The following is a 24222-nucleotide window of genomic DNA, read 5'->3' as shown; positions in this document are numbered from 1 at the left end:
GCACGAGCACATGCCACACGCCACGCGCACACACACACACACACCACGAGCACATGCGCACCGCACACGCGACGTCTCACCATCTCGCGCAGGATGCTGGACAGCTCCTGCACCATCTCGCCGTACTTGAGCTTCAGCTCCTCGTGGTACTCCTGCTGGTCCTCCTTGATGAGCGTCTCGTTGAGCTCCAGCGCGGAGCCGCACACCACCACGAACTGCCTACAGGTCGCACGATGATCACCGTCGTCGCCGGGGTTAGCACCAGCGTCGTCACGGTCATCACAATCGTCGTCATTATCGTCGTCGTCATCACCGTGATCACCATCGCCGTTGTCACCACCACCATCATCATCACCGTCGTCACGGTCGTCGTAATTGTCGTCGTCGTCGTCGTTGTCGTCGTTACTGTGATCACCGTCGCTGTTGTCACCACCATCATCGTCGTCACAATCACTGTAATTATCCTCGTCAACATCGTCGTCCCTGTCGTCACAATCATTGCCGTGGTCGCCATCGCCATTGGCATCACCATCATCGCCATCGTCAGAATCATCATAATTATTGTCGTCACCATCACTGTCGTCATCATTATCGTCATCAACATCATCAACATCATCACCATCGTCACCGTCATCATCGTCGCCATCATCACCACCATCGTCGTCGTCACCACCACCATCGTCGTCGTCACCATTGTCGTCAAAGTCATCATCACCACCATCGTCATCGCCATCATCGTCACCGTCAAAATCGTCATCGTAACAATGTTTGGCAAACATCAGCGCCACGCCGCGGCGATCCAAGCACACGCAAACACGCCAACTAACACCGCGCTGACCAGAAGCGTCGACCCGTGACCTCTCCGTATCATCATTGTTGGCGGTAGGGGGCGAGGGAGGGGGGGGGGGGGCATCCCGAGGAACTCGTGGGTTCGTTGGATCCGTCGTGACGCCGACTTAACCGTGCAGGAGGCCTCCTCCTCCGTGTTTCCGACGACGACGACGATGATGATGATGGACGACGATGACGACAGCACAACGCTTGATAACCACCCCTTTAAGAGTCTTTCTCACCCGCGAAGCTTCAAACTGCAGTTAGACGGCGTGGGACGCACGGCCAGGCTAAGCGTCGGCCGCTAGCTCAGTTCGCTCTACGCGACTCTCTTAACGCGTCCGTGCGTGCGCGCTGCTGCTGCTGCCGCTGCTGCCGCACCTGAAGAGGTCTCGGAGCTCCTCCACGCTCTCCTCCGGGTACTTTGCGCAGTTGCTCTCATCCAGGAACGCTCTGGCGTACGCGAGGGGTCCCGCGTTCACCTGGGCGAGACATTGCCGTGTCAGCAGATCGTCGTCATCTTCGTCATCTTCGTCGTCTTCGTCGTCGTCACACACGATGCTGGGATAAGGACTCCCCCAAGCCGTTGCCATCTCTCATGCACCTGCGTCATACACACCTGGCACCTGGCGTCTCACCTGCGTCATACACACGTAACACCTGGCGTCTCACCTGCACGATACACACCTGGCAGCTGACGTCTCACCTGCATGACACACACCTGGCACCTGACGTTTCACCTGCGTTATACACACCTGGCACCTGGTGTCTCACCTGCATCACACACACCTGGCACCTGACGTCTCACCTGCATCACACACACCTGGCACCTGACGTCTCACCTGCATCACACACACCTGGCACCTGACGTCTCACCTGCATGACACACACCTGGCACCTGGCGTCTCACCTGCATCATACACACCTGGCACCTGACGTCTCACCTGTGTGACACGCACCTGGCACCTGGTGTCTCACCTGCGTCATACACACCTGGCACCTGACGTCTCACCTGCATCATACACACCTAACACCTGACGTCTCACCTGCATGACCACACACCTGGCACCTGGTGTCTCACCTGCGTCATACACACCTAACACCTGGCATCTCACCTGCATGACACACACCTAACACCTGACGTCTCACCTGCGGCATACACACCTGGCACCTGGCATCTCACCTGCATGACACACACCTGGCACCTGACGTCTCACCTGCGTCATACACACCTAACACCTGGTGTCTCACCTGCATCATACACACGTAACACCTAGCGTCTCACCTGCGTCATACACACCTGGCACCTGACGTCTCACCTGCGTGATACACACCTGGCACCTGGTGTCTCACCTGCGTCATACACACGTAACACCTGGCGTCTCACCTGCGTGCTGACGCTGCCCTGCAGCTTGAGCTGCAGCTGGATCATGTTGGCAGGCGACTCGGAGCAGAGGGTGCTCAGCTCCTCCACCTTGCTGCGCATGCTGTCCACCGCCACCTGCACGGGCCCCAAACTCCTCGTGCAGGCGCGCCACACGGGCACGCGCTTGCGCACGTGCGGGAAACGTGTGCGACGCTGGGGAGAGGCGGGTGGGGAGAGTGCGCGGCGGGGCGGTGTGGAAGTGGGAAGGGTGGTGGTGGTGGACGTGGTGGTGGTGGTGGTGATGGTGGTGATGATGGTGATGGTGGTGATGGTGGTGATGGTGGTGATGATGGTGGTGGTGGTGGTGATGATGGTGGTGGTGGTGATGGTGGTGGTGGTGGTGATGGTGGTGATGGTGGTGATGGTGGTGATGATGGTGGTGGTGGTGGTGATGATGGTGGTGGTTGGTGATGGTGGTGATGATGGTGGTGGTGGTGGTGATGATGGTGGTGGTGGTGGTGATGATGGTGGTGGTGTGATGGTGGTGGTGGTGGTGATGATGGTGATGGTGTGATGGTGGTGATGGTGGTGATGATGGTGGTGGTGGTGGTGATGATGGTGGTGGTGGTGATGGTGGTGATGATGGTGGTGGTGGTGGTGATGATGGTGGTGGTGGTGATGATGGTGGTGGTGGTGATGGTGGTGGTGGTGGTGATGATGGTGATAGTGGTGGTGATGGTGGTGATGGTGGTGGTGGTGGTGATGATGGTGGTGGTGGTGATGGTGGTGATGATGGTGGTGGTGGTGGTGATGATTGGTGGTGGTGGTAATGATGGTGGTGGTGGTGATGGTGGTGGTGGTGGTGATGGTGGTGGTGGTGGTGGTGGTGATGGTGGTGATGGTGGTGATGATGGTGGTGATGATGGTGGTGATGGTGGTGATGATGGTGATGGTGTGGTGATGGTGGTGGATGGTGGTGGTGGTGATGATGGTGGTGGTGGTGATGGTGGTGGTGATGATGATGGTGGACATGGTGGTGGTGGTGATGGTGGTGGTGGTGATGATGATGATGTTGGTGGACATGGTGGTCGTGGTGATGGTGGACATGGTGGTGGTGATGATGATGGTGGTGGACATGGTGGTGATGATGATGGTGGACATGGTGGTGGTGGTGATGATGGTGGTGGTGGATATGATGGTGGACATGATGATGGTGGTGGTGGTGGACATGATGGTGGAGGTGATGGTGGGGGACATGGTTTTGGTGGACATGGTTTTGGTGGACATGGTGGTGGTGGTGATTGTGGTGGTGATGGTGGTGGTGGATATGATGGTGGTGGTGGTGGACATGGTGGTGATGATGATGGTGGTGGTGATGGTGGTGGTGGACATGGTGGTGGTGATGGTGGACATGGTGGTGATGATGATGGTGGTGGTGATGATGGTGGTGGTGGACATGGTGGTGGTGATGGGGATGATGATAACGATGTTGGTAGTGTGGGAGGTTATAGTGTGGGTGGGTGATGGTGATGATATTGTGGTGGTGACATTGGACACGTGGTGGTGGTGTTAGTGGGCATGGTGTTGATGGTGCACGGGAAGAGACAAAGAAGGGAAATAAGATTGATATCCTTCAAACTGCATGCCGCCGATACCATGCGAGTACTCTTGACTACAGAAGTATCAAGGCCATCATCCACTTGCATAACTGAGGAATAGATCTGCGCGATGCTGTTGTGACAATGCCCTTCCACGGCACCACGTCGCGCACACAGCCCAGTGTCCGCGTGTTGGCATCACGGCAATTTTGCCGACCGCTGGCAAAAAAAATAAAATTTCACCGCTACGAAGTTGGCCGATGTTTGTTCTTGCGTGTGTGCGTGTGTCCTGTGGGGAGCGGTGGTGCAGCGGTTAGCACGCCGAGCTTCGAATCCAGCGACGCGAGTTCCATTCCCGTTCGCGGCAACAAACACCAGTGGCGATTATCTGAACCGTTCCTGAGCATCCCTTAGGGCGACTCAGCCTGAAATTAATACCTGATGCAATGTGCAAACATCGCCAGTGGGGAGACAAAGGTGGCCGGACGTGGTGCCGGTGGTGGGGTGGTGGGTGGGTGGTGGGTGGGTGGTGGGTGGGTGGTGGGTGGGTGGTAGGTGGTGGGTGGGTGGTGGGGTGGTGGGGGGGTGGTGGGTGGGTGGTGGGGTGGTGGGTGGGTGGTGGGTGGGTGGTGGGTGGGTGGTGGGTGGGTGGTAGGTGGTGGGTGGGTGGTGGGTGGTGGGGGGGTGGGTGGTGGTAGGGTGGTGGGGTGGTGGGTTGGTGGGTGGGTGGTGGGGGGGTGGTGGGTTGGTGGGTGGTGGGTGGTGGGTGGTGGGTTGGTGGGTTGGTGGGGTGGGTGGGTGGGTGGATGGTGGGTGTGGGTGGTAGGGTGGTGGGGTGGTGGGTTGGTGGGTTGGTGGGATGGTGGGTGGCGCTCACTGGTGAGCACGGTGCGGCGCTTGCACTGCTCCGTGACGTCCCCGTGCTTCCGCCCGAGGCGGTGTAGGGCGTCTCGAACACGAAGCGCCGCACGTTGTGGCCGCGCTCGAAGTCGGTGCGCCGCGCGGCCTGCTCGGCGCCGCTGAAGAAGGGCTGCACGAACGTGATCTGGATGTAGGCGAGGCGCGGGTCCAGCTCCGACGCGTCCACCTGTGGCGGCGAGATGTTGATTACCTCGCCTGGTACGCAGGAGGTCGTGGGTTCGATCCCTGACCCTGACGCCTGTTGTATGCGGAGTTTGTGTGTTCTCTCTCGCTCATCATCATCATCAGGGTTGCCAGGAGATGTTAACTGCCTCGCCTGGTACGCAGGAGGTCGTGGGTTCGATCCCCGACCCCGACGCCTGCTGTATATGTGGAGTTTGCGTGTCTCTCTCGCTCATCATCATCACGGTGGCCAGGAAATGTTAACTGCCTCGCCTGGTATGCAGTAGGTCGTGGGTTCAATCCCCGATCCTGACGCCTGTTGTATGTGGAGTTTGTGTGTCTCTCGCTCATTATCATTAGGGTGGCTAGGAGATGTTAACTGCCTCGCCTGGTACGCAGGAGGTCGTGGGTTCGATCCCCGACCCTGACGCCTGCTGTGTATTTGGAGTTTGCGTGTCTCTCTCTCTCTCTCATCATCATCACGGTTGCCAGGAGATGTTAACTGCCTCGCCTGGTATGCAGGAGGTCGTGGGTTCGATCCCCGACCCCGACGCCTGCTGTGTATTTGGAGGTTGCGTGTCTCTCTCGCTCATCATCATCACGGTGGCCAGGAAATGTTAACTGCCTCGCCTGGTATGCAGGAGGTCGTGGGTTAGATCCCCGACCCTGATGCCTGTTGTATATGTAGAGTTTGTGTGTTCTCTCTCATCATCACAGTGACGAGGAGATGTTAACCTGCCTCGCCTGGTACGAAGAATTTGTGGGTTCGATCCCGACTCTGACGCCTGTTGTATATATGGAGTGTCCGTGTTATTTTTCTCTCTTATTGTGGTCGCATGGATTTTTCTCCGGACCCTCCAGTTCTTTCCCTCCAACATTTACAACCAATGTCACGCGTTTCAGAGTATTTGGCTGCTATAAATTTCCACCTGAAAAGCCCCTTCATTGAGCTATCATTTGTGGCCAGGTCGCTTCTGAAAAAGAGCTATACAACTCAGTGGGGCCTTACCTGGTAAAACTTTTTTTTAGGAATTTTTTTTCGTAATATAGTATACAGTAAAACCTTGGATTGTGAGCATAATTTGTTCCAGCGACATGTTTGTAATCCAAAGCACTCGTATATCAGTTGTGATCACGTGACGCTAGGCAGACAAAGCGTACACACGTACTACTCGTATTGCAAGACCTCGCTCGTTTATCAAATTAATGTTTATTTAAAAATTTTGCTCGTCTTGCAAAACACTCGCAGACCAAGTTACTCGCAAGCCAATCTTTTACTCTACCTCCAGAGAGCCCCTGTCCCTGGACGACGATGTCTTAGATCGATTTAAACAAGGGGGGAGCGAGTTTCTTCAGCCCCTTTGTCCCCACCCTGTCTACCCAAGCAGGACATTCCAATTCAGTGGGTTAACGCCACGGCGAGTCCCATCGGCGAGTTGCGCGTGTGTTGGGGTAAAGTGGAGCTACTCCCACCTCTATGGAGACCCTCTTGGCCGGCATTGGAAAGTGGGACCCAAATGCCCTCCTCCAGAGGGGACCTCTGCCCGGCATTGGCGTGACGGAGTCAGAGTTATCCGGCACTTTTACCATTCCCCAGATGGTGAGCGAGAACTTGATGCGATTGTCTTGAGCGGTGCATCGTCGTTATCATCGTCACCATTTCATCATCGTCACCATTGTCGTCATCGTCGTCATCGTCACCATCGTCATCATCGTCACAAATGTCATCATCGTCATCATCGTCACCAATGTCATCATCATCACCATCGTCATCATCATCACCATCGTCACCATCGTCACCATCGTCACCATCGTCACAAATGTCACCATCGTCACCATTGTCGTCATCGTCGTCATCGTCACCATCGTCATCATCGTCACCAATGTCATCATCATCACCATCGTCATCATCATCACCATCGTCACCATCGTCACCATCGTCACAAATGTCACCATCGTCACCATCGTCACCAATGTCACCATCGTCACCATCGTCACCATCGTCACCAATGTCATCATCGTCACCGTCGTCACCGTCGTCACCATCGTCACCGTCGCCACCATCATCATTATTGTCAATATTATAGTGACGTATCCTGACGAGAAAACTCGGGGTGCCCTGGCCCACACAGTGGGAGCGGTGGACATGCCGCGATGACGATTATGAGAATAACGATGATGACGACGACGATGATGGCGATGATGACAATTATGATGATAATGATGAAGACAATTATGATAATGATCATGTTAATAACGATGATCATGATGATGACAATGATTATGGTGTCGATGATGTTGAAGATGATGATGACGACGACGACGACAATGATGATGATGATGATAATCACGATGATGATGACATTTATGGCTATGATCATGACGACAACGATGATGACGACAACAATGATGACGACAACGAAAATAACGACGGTGACAATGATGGCGATCATCATGACGACGACGATGATGATGACGATTACGACGATGAAGATGACGACGACGATGAAGATGATGACGACGACGACGACGACGACCTCTCACCGGGTTCGAGTCCTGGATGATGCGCACGTTCTGCGAGCCGAACTTGTCGGCGTAGAGCAGCTGCAGACGCTGGGAGATCTCGGAGAGGCCCGTGAGCTTGGGCTCCTTGTAGATGTACTCCTTCCACTCGTCCTCCTCGAAGTAGCCCTGGGTGGGGGGAAGGTGGCCAGAGGGGGTGGACACGGCAATAGACCACGGAGCAAACAGCAACAGCGGCCGCTCGCCACCTAAGATCAACGTCTCCCGACCATAAAAATGAATGCTACAACTACTACTACTCCACGCCATCTGCGCCATCACCTCCCCTGAAGGGCTTCTTCCCCAGTTTCCATTTCTAATGTCCAGCTCTCTGACCTGCCGAGTAGCGCTGGCGTTACTCCGGCCACACGCGTGCATCTGCCAGCACTAAAGTTGCCGTTTTACTCTTTCACTGCAATAGCGGTGTAACATTTCGCCCACCCCCATCCCCCGGATAATCGATGCAAGCTGACACTGCGACTGGACTGGTGACACAAGCTGACATGGCGACTGGACTGGTGACACAAGCTGACACGGCAACTGGACTGGTGACACAAGCTGACACAGCGACTGGACTGGCGACACAAGCTGACACAGCAACTGGACTGGTGACACAAGCTGACACAGCGACTGGACTGGCGACACAAGCTGACACAGCAACTGGACTGGTGACACAAGCTGACACGGCGACTGAACTGGCGACACAAGTTGACACAGCGACTGGACTGGCGACACAAGCTGACACAGCGACTGGACTGGTGACACAAGCCGACACGGCGACTGGACTGGCGACACAAGCTGACACGGCGACTGGACTGGTGACACAAGCTGACACAGCGACTGGACTGGTGACACAAGCTGACACGGCGACTGGACTGGCGACACAAGCTGACACAGCGACTGGACTGGTGACACAAGCTGACACGGCGACTGGACTGGGGACACAAGCTGACACGGCGACTGGACTGGCGACACAAGCTGACACAGCGACTGGACTGGTGACACAAGCTGACACAGCGACTGGACTGGTGACACAAGCTGACACGGCGACTGGACTGGCGACACAAGCTGACACAGCAACTGGACTGGTGACACAAGCTGACACAGCAACTGGACTGGTGACGCAAGCTGACACAGCAATTGGACTGGTGACACAAGCTGACACAGCGACTGGACTGGCGACACAAGCTGACACAGCGACTGGACTGGCGACACAAGCTGACACAGCGACTGAACTGGTGACACAAGTTGACACAGCGACTGGACTGGCGACACAAGCTGACACAGCGACTGCACTGGTGACACAAGCTGACACGGCAACTGGACTGGTGACACAAGCTGACACGGCAACTGGACTGGTGACACAAGCTGACATGGCGACTGGACTGGTGACACAAGCTGACACGGCAACTGGACTGGTGACACAAGCTGACACAGCGACTGGACTGGCGACACAAGCTGACACAGCAACTGGACTGGTGACACAAGCTGACACGGCGACTGAACTGGCGACACAAGTTGACACAGCGACTGGACTGGCGACACAAGCTGACACAGCGACTGGACTGGTGACACAAGCTGACACGGCGACTGGACTGGCGACACAAGCTGACACAGCGACTGGACTGGTGGCACAAGCTGACACAGCGACTGGACTGGTGACACAAGCTGACACGGCGACTGGACTGGCGACACAAGCTGACACAGCAACTGGACTGGTGACACAAGCTGACACAGCGACTGGACTGGTGACGCAAGTTGACACAGCGACTGAACTGGCGACACAAGCTGACACAGCGACTGGGACTGGTGACACAAGCTGACACAGCAACTGGACTGGTGACGCAAGTTGACACAGCGACTGGACTGGCGACACAAGCTGACACGGCGACTGGACTGGTGACACAAGCTGACACAGCAACTGGACTGGTGACGCAAGCTGACACAGCAATTGGACTGGGGACACAAGCTGACACAGCGACTGGACTGGCGACACAAGCTGACACAGCGACTGGACTGGCGACACAAGCTGACACAGCGACTGAACTGGTGACACAAGCTGACACAGCAACTGGACTGGCGACACAAGCTGACACAGCAACTGAACTGGTGACACAAGCTGACACAGCAACTGAACTGGTGACACAAGCTGACACAGCAACTGGACTGGTGACACAAGCTGACACGGCGACTGGACTGGTGACACAAGCTGACACGGCGACTGGACTGGTGACACAAGCTGACACGGCGACTGGACTGGTGACACAAGCTGACACAGCAACTGAACTGGTGACATAAGCTGACACAGCAACTGAACTGGTGACACAAGCTGACACAGCAACTGAACTGGTGACACAAGCTGACACAGCAACTGGACTGGCGACACAAGCTGACACGGCGACTGGATTGGTGACACAAGCTGACACGGCGACTGAACTGGCGAAACAAGCTGACACAGCGACTGAACTGGCGACACAAGCTGACACGGCGACTGGACTGGCGACACAAGCTGACACGGCGACTGGACTGGCGACACAAGCTGACACGTCAGCTGACACAAGCAAGCGCGGCGACGGTAGCATTGTCCGGGATCATCGATGCGGTACGGCTATGCAGCTTTGTTGCCCTGGCTGTAACCGGGCTGCAAATGTAGACGCTGGGATCGAGTTTCATTCAGATGATTGCTTTGCTCAATCGCATCTGGGTCGCGACACTGGAGAGATCGTTCACACATTCCCGTCGAAAACGTCTCTCGCAGCGAGCGGCGCGCCACTTTGCGGCAGAGAACAGCGGCCGGGAAGGTGACGTCACCTGGACAGACCCACCCGGAGCACATCGTCGCTAGGGCTGGAAGATAAGTGGCAAAGCGGTACGATGGATTATTCTGGGTCTCGTGCAGTTGTCAGCGACACAGCTGAGACCACCGACTGCCTACGCTGGTGGCCAGGGTAAAACCCGGATTCGAACCCGGGATCTGGATCAGCGGTTGCTGGCCCGGTGCCCCGATGTGGTACCTAGGACTCTCTCAAGGTCTAATTACCGCCATTCTTCATCCTGAGTGGTTGGTTAGAAGAAATGAACTACAATGCCTTGCTGATCGCGTTAAGGAGTATAAACTATCACCACGCGAACTCCGGTCATCATCGCAGCAGCAGCAGCGGCGGCTTTTGGCTAGCCTTCGAACAAAGTCACCACATCGCACACTTTCAGATGCGCTTCTGAGGGTGTCTGGAATGCTCTTCCTTCTATGCACTTTTAAATAATCGAGATTGAAAACGAATTTCTTTAGAACTGCCTTTTTGCGTTTAGTTTGTTGTCTTTCCCCCGCACCTACGATTAGCACGGTTGGTTAGGTGCGGCGCGAAAGAAGTTCAACGTACTCTTTGGGTCTTTCGGTAAAGTCACGTAGAACAAAAACATTTACAAAAAACTACGACGTTTCGAATGCAACACAAGCAATCGTCACCATTTGTAAAAAAAAATGTTCCACGTGACTTTACCGAAAGACCCAAAGAATATGAATTTCTGCAGTCACGAAAGCTTTAAGTCAAGATTTAAGTTCAACGTACATTCCCTCCCCACGCCCCGCACTGCTGCACACAAGAAGCGGGAAGCTGTTAGCGATACAAGCACTCGGCGGTAGTTCTATGAAGCCCGTGAGAAAAAAAAAAGCTTTAGTGTGTTTTGTCGCCAGATTTGTAAAACATTGACCTCACTCCTCGGTGAGACTTACGTACCACGGCCTACACACACGAACGATCACAGAGGAGGAGAGAAAATGAAACGTGAAAATACGCACACAACTTACATCGATCGTGCTCATTGTGAAATGGGAATAGAGTTTATAGAAACAGATGGCCGGTGGGGAGACTGCCATCACAGTATTGGGATCACAGTAGTACAGTAAAACCTTGGATTGCGAGTAACTTGGTCTGCGAGTGTTTTGCAAGACGAGCACATTTTTAAAATAAATATTAATTTGATAAACGAGCGAGGTCTTGCAATACGAGTAGTACGTGTGTGCGCTTCGTCTGCCGAGCGTCACGTGATCACAACTGATATACGACGAGTGCTTTGGATGACATTTCCGGAACGAATTATGCTCGCAATCCAAGGTTTTACTGTACATCATACTAAACAATATTTATTGACATTCCTTTATCGATCCACTGCTGGATGAAGGCCTTCTCCCACACCGTCTGAGACGTGGGGAGGGCGGTATTTGACTATACCTCAACACGCTGGTCAGCGACAGTTGTGTAAATCGACGTGGGAACATACGAGTACAGTACAACAATGGATTTTGTTACGGTACCCTCTGCTGCTGTGCGACACATCCATGTACATACATCCATAATGGAGATTGTTTTTGGGGTTAGATCGCGTCAATATAAATGTGTCGTTAAACACGCCACCACTCGCGACAGCCAATTAGTAAGGTTTGTCACGTAAACAGAAGGTGCCCGTTCGTTACTAGCTCACCACAGCGGTTGTGAGTTGGGGAGTAAACCCACAACATTTACAATCCGAGTACCATGGCGTCTCGTCAGTAATTACAACCAGCATCACCAGGCGATCTTAAATAGACGACGCTAAATGTGACGCCGTCACTTGTGAGCCAATCGGGTGGATCATATTTGTCGCGAAAGCCTACGTGTGAAAACGTACGTACGTATACAGTACGTAGAATTCTATATCTAATTTGATATATATATAAATATATATATAAATGCAGTTGGGTAGCAGGGGCTCATGAGCAAGCCTGGTGCTGTAGCTTGACCGTGTGTCAATGGGGGGGGGAGGGGGGGGGGGGGAACGGGGGAGGAGGGTTATGGGTGGGGGGCCACGGCACGACACGGTCAACATTCAACAAACGTCACACGAACGTCGAGCGAGTAAGGCCCACAGCCTGCCTTGACCGACCGTGCGCTCTGCTCTCTCTCACCTCTCTCTCACGCCCGGTGCGCTTGAACCAAAGCTGGGCAAGCCCATCGCTTAACAAAACTCATCGCATTACTTGACTGAAGGTGGGGGAGGGGGGGGGTGACCGGGGGGGGGGGGCTAGCCCGCTCCAGCACCCCTCCCTCCAATGCTACTACGGTGGCCGCCCCACCAACGCCAACGAGGAGCTCACCAACAACCACGGAGACCCGCACCACCAAAAGCCAGCCCCCTCCCGCCCCCTCCAGCCCCCTCCAGCCCCCTATGTTAGGGCGCTGGCTGCCAACTGCTCGGTGCGTCGAGAGCGAGTGACCGGTTGTGGATGTTGCCTCTCACCTGCCCGAAGAAGGCCACGCGGAAATAGGTGCCCAGCAATCGTCGGCACGTCCGCGTGGCGTCCAGGATCTGGTCGTAGGCCTTGTGCAGGGCCATGTAGAGATCGCTCAGTTTCTGTGCACACCAAGACAAAGATCCCGCCCCGGGCCGCCGTGTAGCCTTTAACGGACTGTCGGGGCAAGCGCCGTTCGTAGCGAGTAGCGGCACCTACGAAGGCCAGCGCTGTGGCACGCGAGGGGCTGGGTGGCGGACAGCACCACGCCTGGCCGCCACCGTCTCCCCAGTGGCGAACGTTTACTACGCGCCGCGCCCAGGTACTCAAGGCGGAGGCCCAGGACCGGTTCAGATAATCGTCACCGGCATTGGCCGCGAGGGGTGAATCGAACGCGGCTCGCCACGGTTCGTAGCGCGGCAGGCTAACCCTCTGCGCCGCCGCTCCCCACCCTGTTCAGACGCACGCACAGCCACAGGCGTACGTTGCGCGGGGAGTGCTGGGGGTGAGCGTGGTGGGGGTGAGCGTGGTGGGGTGCCCCCCCCCCCATTCTAAAAGCTTTGTCTCGGTGGCGGCCGTGTCTGTATCCTCTTGCGCGACGCGGAGCACCGCCGGGCACCTGGAAGTCGCGGCGGTGCTCGTAGATGGGGATGATCATCTTGTAGATGTCGGCCATGAGCTCGAAGCGCTCGGCGCGCTCCAGCATGTGGGCGCACGTCTCCAGCTGCTCCACCAGCATGTCCTGCGGGCACAGCGGGAAGTCCTCATCACCAACCACGATGACCTCACCACCAACCACGATGACCTCACCACCAAACCCCGCAACTACCTGCGTTTGAAGCGGTAGATCTCAGCCGTTGCCAAATTAAAATAATAACGTTCACAACTATTCTTGCTACAACTTCTACAACTTTCGATTTAAAGCTTTCGTGACTGCAGGGATTCATCTTCTTGGTTCTTTCGGTAAAGTCACGTAGAAGGGAATTAATAAAATAATAAAATAAAACATAATAAAATAATTATCACGACGTTTCGGCCACAACGCAAGCAGCCGTCCTCAGGTGAGGACGGCTGCTTGCGTTGTGGCCTCAGGTGAGGATGGCTGCTTGCGTTGTGGCCGAAACGTCGTGAGAATGATTTAATGTTTTATTTTTATTATTTTATTATTTCCCTTCTACGTGACTTTACCGAAAGAACTTCTACAACGCTGCGCGTAATGAAAGGGGGGGGTGGGGGGGGATCCGCGACACGGCACGTTGTGCGTAGCCGTCCCCGTCACGGCGCACCTCGCTGAAGTGCACGTCCTGGGTGCCGCACTCATCGTCCTCGGCGGTCTCCTCGTCCGTCACGTTGGGCGTGATGCTCTCGAACGCCGCGATGCCCTGCATCAGCACGCCTGGACACACGCACGCCGACAACAACGACGACCGCCATTCACCACCGAGTGCCGGGGGGAACGTAACCGCGATTGCTGCACTTTGGGGCCTACGCAGAGTGGCAGGCGCCCTGCATCAGCGCACACAGGCACCACACGCACGCACCACACGCGCTCGCCACACGCACACCAACAATGACCGCCCGCCGGCCAATCACCACCGAGTGCCGGGGATATCACCGCGATGGCTGATCTTTGGAGCTACACGGAGTGGCATTATACCCACTGGCAAGTTACAGAAGAAATCCGTGCGTTGTGGGGGTTTAACTAGCAGATGCACCGCCTGTGCCACCTGGCTTCCAGGCGCCACGGTGGCAAGATGTTAACTCCCGCGCCTGGTATGCAGGAGGTCGTGGGTTCGATTCCGACCCTGACGCCTGCTGTATATCTCTCTCCCCACATTTAGAATCAACATTTGGCTGCTATAATTTCCACTTGATAAGCCACTTCGTTGAGCTATCATTTGTGGCCAGGTCGCTTCTGAAAAGGAGCTACGTAGCTCAGTGGGCCTGACCTGGTAAAATAAAAATAATAGCTTAAGTGTAATTATTTTGTTTTATATGCCCGGCACTCCGCTCATTGTTGTGAGCGTCGCTCCTCCGCCCCTCCGTTGTTTGCTGGAGGGCGGCTGCCTCAAACCGTGCAGAAATATCCTTCAAGAGCCTCCCTCTGCAGGTGGCCGATCTTGACACCGCTGGCACCAGCCATCGGCAAGTCCACTCAACTCGACATCCTCCAGTACCGCAGCAGCCCATCTCTTCCGTAGCCAGTGCCACTCGCTCGCCCCATAGACTCGCAAACTCACTCACCCCCTGGCTCACACATCAGTCCGCCTCTCTGCTCGCCCGCGCTGTGCTGCTTGGACCGTGCACGCAGCCTCGCCTGCCGGAGGCACTCGCTTGATACGGGGGGCCGTGCCACGCCATCAACTTGCGCGCCGCGCTGATAATAAACGGGCGATCGCTGTCGGCACTTGACCCCCCCCCCCCCACTCACTCTGGGTGTCGTGCAGCGTGTTGTTGCTGCTGCTGCTCTCGTCGGGGTCGTCCGCGTTGACGTCGGGGTTTGCGTCGGGCTCCGGCGGTCTCTCCACTCGCCCCTCGGCGTCGCACACGCCTGCGGTGAAATTAAATTAAACTGTAAAAACGTTTATTTTTACTACACAAGTAAGGCCCCACTGAGCTGCAGAGGGGTTTTTTTTTCAGAAGCGACCCTGGCCGTCACAAGATGATAGACCTACGAAGTGGCTTACTCTTAAACGCACGTTGTTTCTGAACGTGGAGGTGAAAAACCGGACGACCCGGAGAAAATCCACGCGACAACGGGGAGAACACGCAAACTCCAAATATACAGCAGGCGTCAGGGTCGGGATTGAACCCACAACCTCCTGTATACCAGGCGAGGAAGTTAACATCTCGCCTCCGTGCCAAGCTTCATAGGTGCTACTCACTGACAGCACTTGTCCCAACAGTCTGTTAAGGCTACACGGGGGATCTTTGTCTTTTGTCTTTGTGTGTCTCTGTGTGTGTGTATATGTCATCTCAGTCAGTCGACCCGTGGCACCTGCTGGGTCTGCCCCGTGACCTCCTGCCAGCGGGCGTTCGACAATTCACGTGGCCTCAAGGTGCACATAGCCTGGCACAAGCGCCGTGGTGACGTCACCACCACTTAGTGGCGAATGGCGGTTGTTGTTGTTGTGTATATCTGTGTGTGTGTACCTGTGTGTGTGTGTATCTGTGTGTGTATCTGCATCTGTGGTGGGGAGCGATAGTATAGCGGTTAGCACGCTGCGCTATGAACCCGGCGACACGGGTTCGATTCCCGCTCACTGCCAACATCAGTGACAATTATCTGAACCGGTCCCGGGCCTCCCCTAGGTCGACTCAGCCTCAAAATGAGTACCTGGTGCGGTGTGTAAACATTGCCACTAGGGAGACAAAGGCGGTCGGGCGTGGTGCTGGCCACCCACCCCCTCGTGTACCATTCCGGCCTTCATAGGTGCTCGCTAACAGCACTTGCCCCTACAGTCTGTTAAGGCTATACAGGGGATCTTTGCCTCTTTGTCTTTGTATCTGCATCTGTGTGTGTGTCTGTGTGTCTGTGCATATCTGTGCGTCTATATCCGTGTGACCGCTCACCTCTCCTCTTCAGATATTTCGCCATGAGTGCCGCGATGTGGATGTGACACATGGCAGCCTGCAGGACACACGCGGCGCCACCGTCATCGCCACGTCACAGCACAATCAACGCACAAAGCCCACCCACCCCCCCGAGTGATGATACCGAGACCCCATTAAGTCCGACACACGGAACACCCACGCCGGACCACCTTTGTGTGTTAGTGCTGCTGGTGTATGTGTGTGTGCTGCTGGTGCTGCTGTATGTGTGAGTGCTGCTGCTGTATGTGTGAGTGCTGCTGTTGTGTGTGCGAGCGCGGCTGGCGCTGCCGGCGCTGCACGCAGCGAGCGGCGGCGCCGTCGTCGGCGGCACCTCTGAGAGGTCCCCGTTGCGCTCGTGCATGCGCGCCATGCTCTCGAGCCAGGCCTTGCGCAGCTCGGCCATGCCCGCGTAGGAGGTGGCGAGACTGTGCTGCAGGTCGACCATCATCTCGGGGTCGCGCTCGTGCTCCTTCATCTGCAGCGTGGCCGTGAGGACGGCGCGCACGCGCTTCGTCAGCTCCTTCACCTGCCCCGCAAACGCGCTGCCCTGCGCACGCACACGCACACGCACACACACGCACACGGGCGTACATACACGTGCGCACAGAGATCCCACCCCCCACCCCGCATCCCGCATCCCCCACCACCCCGTTTAGCCTTTAACGGGCTGTTGGGGCAAGTGCTGTTAGCGAGCAGCACCTGTGAATGTCGACATGGCACGCAGGCAGGCGGGTGGCCGGCACCACGGCCGGCCACCTTTGAGATGGTGGCGATGATGGTGGGATGACGGTGGTGGCGGTGGCGATGATGGTGATGACAGTGACGATAATGGTGGTGGCGGTGGTGATGACGGTGGCAATGATGGTGGTGGCGGTGGTGATGATGGTGACGATGATGGTGGTGGCAGTTGTGATGACGGTGGTGGCGGTGGTGATGACGGTGACGATGATGGTGGTGGCGGTTGTGATGACGGTGGTGGCGGTGGTGATGACGGTGGTGGTGGTGGTGATGACGGTGACGATGATGGTGGTGGCAGTTGTGATGACGGTGGTGGCGGTGGTGATGACGGTGACGATGATGGTGGTGGCGGTTGTGATGACGGTGGTGGCGGTGGTGATGACGGTGGTGGTGGTGGTGATGACGGTGACGATGATGGTGGTGGCGGTGACGATGACGGTGGTGGCGGTGGTGATGACGGTGGTGGCGGTGGTGAGGGTGGTGATGACGGTGGTGGCGGTGGTGATGACGGTGATGGCGGTGGTGATGACTGTGGTCGCCGTGGTGATGACTGTGGTGGCGGTGGTGATGACGGTGGTGGCGGTGGTGATGACGGTGACAATGACGGTGGTGGCGGTGGTAATGACGATGGTGGCGGTGGTGGTGGCGGTGGTGATGATGGTGGTGGCGGTGGTGATGATGGTGGTGGCGGTGGTGATGACGGTGGTGGCGGTGGTGATGACGGTGGCAATGACGGTGGTGGCGGTGGTGATGACGGTGGTGGCGGTGGTGATGACGGTGGCAATGGAGGCGACGGTGGCTACGGCGGTGGCGCGTACCCTCACGGTGGTGTCGCTCGCCGCGTAGGCGTTGAGTGTGGAGAGCGCGCGCCGGAAGCGGGGGCCGCCCAGATCCCCGGCCTCGCTCATGAGGCGGCTCACGGCCACGATCACCTGCACGCACCGCGCCGGCAACATCGTCGCGTGTCGGCTCTCGCACCGGAGACTCGCTTGCAATGGCATCTCGCGCGCATCTCCTCGCCAGTTTACGTGTCGCTCTGTTGCTATATGTGTGCGCGTGGTGTGTGTGTGCGTGGTGGGTGTGTGTGGCGTGTGTGTGTGTGTGTGCGTGGTGTGCGTGATGTGCGTGGTGTGTGTGGTGTGCGTGGTGTGCGGGGTGAGTACCTGCGTGTGTGTGCGTGGTGTGTGTGCGTGGTGTGTGTGCGTGTGTGTGCGTGTTGTGTGTGCGTGGTGTGTGTGCGTGTTGTGTGTGCGTGGAGTGTGTGCGTGGTGTGCGTGTGTGCGTGTTGTGTGTGCGTGTTGTGTGTGCGTGGTGTGTGTGCGTGGTGTGCGTGGTGTGTGTGCGTGGTGTGTGTGGTGTGTGTGTGCGTGGTGTGTGTGCGTGGTGTGCGGGGTGAGCACCTGCGTGTGCGTGCGTGGTGTGTGTGCGTGGTGTGTGTGCGTGGTGCGTGGTGTGTGTGGGTGGTGTGTGTGGTGTGTGTGTGCGTGGTGTGTGTGCGTGGTGTGCGGGGTGAGCACCTGCGTGTGTGTGAGTGGTGTGTGTGCGTGGTGTGTGTGCGTGGTGTGTGTGTGTGGTGTGTGTGTGTGGTGTGTGTGCGTGGTGTGTGTGCGTGGTGTGTGTGTGTGCGGGGTGAGCACCTGCGTGTGTGTGAGTGGTGTGTGTGCGTGGTGTGTGTGCGTGGTGTGTGTGCGTGGTGTGTGTGCGTGGTGTGCGGGGTGAGCACCTGCGTGTGTGTGAGTGGTGTGTGTGCGTGGTGTGTGTGTGTGGTGTGTGTGTGTGGTGTGCGTGATGTGTGTGGGTGGTGTGTGTGCGTGGTGTGCGGGGTGAGCACCTGCGTGTGTGTGCGTGAGAACGCGACGCGCCCCGACATCTCGAAGTTGAGGCGCATGAGCAGGTGCAGCAGCAGGCACGCCTGCGCCCAGCCCAGGCGCGACCCGCAGCAGCGCAGCGCCTCCAGGCACAGCGTGCCGCACAGCTCGCTGCGTCCTCGCAGGAATGCCACCTTGAACTTCGCACAGCACACAGCACGCACAGAACACAGTGCACACATAGCACACACACAGCACATAGCCCACACAGCACATAGCACACACAGCACACACACAGCACACACAGCACACACACAGCACACACACAGCACACAGCACACACAGCACATAGCACACACAGCACACACACAGCACACACAGCACACACACAGCACACACACAGCACACAGCACACACACAGCACACACAGCACACACACAGCACACACACAGCACACACAGCACACACAGCACACAGCACACACCACACACACAGCACACACAGCACACACACAGCACACACACAGCACACACACAGCACACACAGCACACACACATCACACACACAGCACACAGCACACACAGCACACACACAGCACACACAGCACACACACAGCACACACAGCACACACACAGCACACACACAGCACACACACAGCACACACACAGCACACAGCACACACAGCACACACACAGCACACACAGCACACACAACACACACACAGTACACACACAGCACACAGCACACACAGCACACACACAGCACACACACAGCACACACACAGCACACACACAGCACACACACAGCACACACACAGCACATAGCACACAGCACATAGCACACAGCACATATCACACAGCACATAGCACACAGCACACACACAGCACACACAGCACACACACACAGCACACACACAGCACACACACACACCACACACACAGAACACACAGTACACACAGCACACACACAGCACACAGCACACACAGAACATAGTGCACGCACAGCACACACAGCACACACACAGCACACACACACACCACACACAGAACACACAGTACACACAGCACACACACAGCACACAGCACACACAGAACATAGTGCACGCACAGCACACACAGCACACACACAGCACACACAGCACACACACAGCACACACACAGTACACACAGCACACACAGACACAGCACACACAGCACACACACAGCACACACAAAAGATAGCAAACAAACATAGCATACACAGCAGATAGCATACACGTAGCACACACACACATAGCGCACACACACAGCACACACAGCACATAGCACACACAGCAAACAGCCACGTACCTTGTTGAGGAAAGTGTGCAGGGAAGCGAAGACGTGTCCGAGAGCGACGGCCGACTGCCCAGTGCGCAGCGCCGTCACGTAGACCCCGAACGCGCGCTGCATCAGCACGCCGTCCCCACCACCCGCCAGCAGCCGCTCCTGCAGACGCACGCACAGACGCGCACACACACGCACAGGCACGCACACACACGCACAGGCACACACACACGCACACAGGCACGCACACACACGCACAGGCACACACACACAGACGCGCACACACACGCACAGGCACGCACACACACGCACACACACGCACAGGCACACACACACACACAGATGCGCACAGACGCGAACACACACACGCATAGACACACACAGAATCGCACAGACAAGCATATACACATAGACACGCACAGACACGCACAGACACGCACAGACACGCAGGAACGCACGCAGACACACAAACAGATGCGCACAGAAGCGCACAGAAGCACACAGACACGTGCAGACGCGCACAGACACACAGCCGCACACAAACACACACAGACACGCACAGACACACACAGACACGCACAGGTGTTCGCTAACAGCACGTGCCTCAACAGTGTGTGTAGGCTACAACCGTGGATCTGTGTGTGTGGCAATGTCTCGTAGGGGAGCGTGCTTGTTCTGGTTAGCGCGCTGCACTGCAAACCCAGCAAACTGAGTTCGATTCCCGCTCACGGCCACCAACACCAGTGACAATTATCTGCAACGGTCCCGGGCCCTTCGCTAGGTCGACTCAGCCTTAAACGAGTACGTGGTACAGTGTGTAAACATCACCACCGGGGAGACAAAGGCGGTCGGGGGAGTGTTGCTTGCCACCCACCCATCCGTGAGCCGTGCCGGCCTTCATAGGTGGCTGTTCGCTAACGGCACTTGCCCCAAGAATCTGATTGAGGCTATGCGGGGCGGCCATCTTTGTCCCCGCGTTGGCGACGCGCCGTACCTTGTAGTTGTGCGTGTAGAGCTCCATCGTGTCGAGCACGGTGAGGCAAACCTCCGTGGAGAGGTTCGCGGCCAGCAAGCACTGCTGCTGGGCCTCGACCTCCGAGCCTGCGAGAGGGACAGAAGGAGGAGTCACGGGGGGTCACGGAGGAGGAGGAGAGAGAGAGAGGGAGGGGTCACAGAGGGTCAGGGAGAGAGAGAGGGGTCACGGGGGGGGGTCACGGAGGGTCACGGAGGGGAGAGAGAGAGGGAGAGGTCACGGAGGGTCACGGAGAGAGAGAGGGAGGGGTCACGGAGGGTCACGGGGGTTACGGAGGGGAGAGAGGGAGGGGTCACGGGGGGGTCACGGAGGAAAGAGAGAGAGGGAGGGGTCACGGAGGGTCACGGAGGGGAGAGACAGAGGGAGGGGTCACGGAAGGTCACGGAGAGGAGAGAGATGCTCCACGTGAAGGGAAAAACGCATCCCAACAACAAACTCCTCACGTCCGCACATCGCATCCCTCATTCCCAGCCTCACTAGCTGCTCGCTAACAGCACTTGCCCCAACAGTCTGTTAAAGGCTATACGGAGGCATCTTTGTATTTAAATCTCGACTTAAAGCTTTCGTGACTGCAGGAATTCATATTCTTTGGGTCTTTCGGTAAAGTCACGTCGATATCTACGTAGATATCTAAGTGGCATTATATCTTTGTATTTATCTTTGTAAATGCATATGCACGAATATCTGTATGTGTGTGTGTGTATGTTTGGATGTGTGTCTGGCTTGCGGAGCCCCAGCGTGTTTTCTGACCGTGGCGGTGTGTGTATGTGTGTGTGTGAGTGTGGGGAGCGGTAGTGTAGCGGTTAGCGCGCTGCACTACGAACTTGGCGACCCGGGTTCGATTCCCGCTCACGGCCATCACCAGTGACGATTATCTGAACTGGTCCTGGGCCTCCCCTAGGTCGACTCAGCCTCAAATGAGTACCCGGAGCGATGTGTAAACATCGCCGCTAGGGAAACAAAGGCGGTCGGGCGTGGTGCTGGCCACCCACCCCCTCGTGTACCGTTGCGGCCTTCATAGGTGCTCGCTAACAGCACTTGCCCCTCCAGCCTGTTAAGGCTATATGGGGGATCTTTGTCTGTGTGTGTGTCTGAGCTGGCGAGCATTACCCATGCTGCTGCCCAGCAGCCCTCCGTGCTGTCTCAGCTGCAGCAGCGTGTGTGGGGGGCGACGCGCGGGCAGCGTCTGAGAGCGCTTCACCTGTGCCCCCGGAACAGGTGCACACACCGATGCCGGCGGGCCCTCCCCTGCACTGCACACGCACGCACACACGAAGACAAAGGCAAAGATCCCCCGTGTAGCCTTAACAGACTGTCGGGGCAAGTGCTGTAAGCGAAGCACCTGTTAAGGTTGGCACGGCACACGACGGGGTGGGTGGCCAGCGCCACGTCCCAGCCCGCCTTTGTCTCTCACGTGGTGATGTTTACACGCCGCGCCTGGTACTCATTTGAGGCTGAGTCGACCCGTTCGGATAACCGTCACTGGCGTTTGTGGCCATGAGCAGGAATCAAACTCGAGTCGCCAGGTCCGTAGTGCTGCGCGCACACCGCTACACTGCCGCTCCCCACACGGTTACACGCCACATGCACAAAGACACACACACACACACGGACTGCAGTGTAACTCCTGTGACTTTGAAGAATACTGTTACGGCACGCAGTGCATTCTGGGAGCCTGCACTCCAGATACATCACACTGTGCACGCTGTGACGCTGACTCGGTTGAATGACGTGAGTAACGCAGGGAGTCACCTGCTGGAGTAGTGGCGCTTGCCCAGGTATTTAAACTGGTGCAGACACAACCTGTAAGAGAGCACAGGGAGAGGCATCACACACACAGCACACAACACACACAGCACACAGCACACACACACACAGCACACACACATACACATATACACAGCACACACACATACACATATACACAGCACACACACATACACACACACAACACACACACAGCACACACACAGCACACACACAGCACACACAGCACACACACAGCACACACACAGCACACACACACAGCACACACACAGCATACACAGCACACACAGCACACACACAGCACACACACACACAGCACACACACAGCATACACAGCACACACACAGCACACACACAGCACACACACAGCACACACAGCGCACACACACAGCGCACACACACAGCGCACACACACAGCATACACAGCACACACAGCACACACACAGCACACACACAGCACACACACACAGCACACACAACACACACACACAGAACACACACAGCACACACACAGCACACACACAGAACACACACAGCACACACACAGCACACGCACAGCACACACACAACACTCACAATATACACAACACACACAGCACACACACAGCACACACACAGCACACACACAACACACACAGCACACACACAGCACACACACACACAGCACACACACAGCATACACACAGCACACACACAGCACACAGCACACACACAGCATACACACAGCACACACACACATCACACACACAGCACACACACAAACAGCACACACAGCATACGTATACAACACACACAGCACACACACAGCACACACAGCACACACACAGCACACACACACAGCACACACACAGCATACACACACAGCACACACACACACAGCACACACACACACAGCACACACAGCATACGTATACAACACACACAGCACACACACAGAGCACACACACAGCACACACACACAACACACACACAGCACACACACACAGCACACACACGCACACAAACAGTGCACACACAGCACACACAACACACGTACACAACACTCACAGCACACACACAGTTCACAAACAGCTCTCACATATAACACACGCACACATACACAGCACACACATGTACACAATACACACACATAGGACACATATGTACCTAAAAACATTTTTTTTACGAAACCTATTTTGTATTTACCAGGTAAGGCTCACTGAGCCATGTAGCTTTTTTCAGATGTGTCCTGGCCACAAATGAGAGCTCAGCGAAGTGGCTTATCATCAC

General features: G+C 56.2%; 1 protein-coding gene across 1 annotated transcript in view; it reads right to left on the bottom strand.

The window, feature by feature from the left end:
* Positions 1-24222, bottom strand: part of LOC133357452 (dedicator of cytokinesis protein 9-like) — a 172587-nt gene that overhangs the window by 56180 nt on the left and 92185 nt on the right. Inside the window, 19 exon segments of the mRNA XM_061575397.1 lie at positions 74-219; positions 1213-1313; positions 2219-2398; positions 2400-2410; positions 4673-4729; positions 4732-4882; positions 7423-7569; positions 12718-12831; positions 13329-13451; positions 13996-14105; positions 15141-15260; positions 16283-16340; positions 16635-16850; positions 17860-17973; positions 18873-19049; positions 20178-20315; positions 21148-21254; positions 22297-22439; positions 22939-22989. Coding sequence (XP_061431381.1) covers positions 74-219; positions 1213-1313; positions 2219-2398; positions 2400-2410; positions 4673-4729; positions 4732-4882; positions 7423-7569; positions 12718-12831; positions 13329-13451; positions 13996-14105; positions 15141-15260; positions 16283-16340; positions 16635-16850; positions 17860-17973; positions 18873-19049; positions 20178-20315; positions 21148-21254; positions 22297-22439; positions 22939-22989 — 2264 coding nt within the window.

This window comes from Lethenteron reissneri, chromosome 58, assembly GCF_015708825.2.
Source record: "Lethenteron reissneri isolate LAM-NWPU_2019-01 chromosome 58, ASM1570882v1, whole genome shotgun sequence".
In the NCBI taxonomy this organism is placed as follows: domain Eukaryota; kingdom Metazoa; phylum Chordata; class Hyperoartia; order Petromyzontiformes; family Petromyzontidae; genus Lethenteron; species Lethenteron reissneri.
This window is presented reverse-complemented; position numbering and strand designations above follow the sequence as displayed.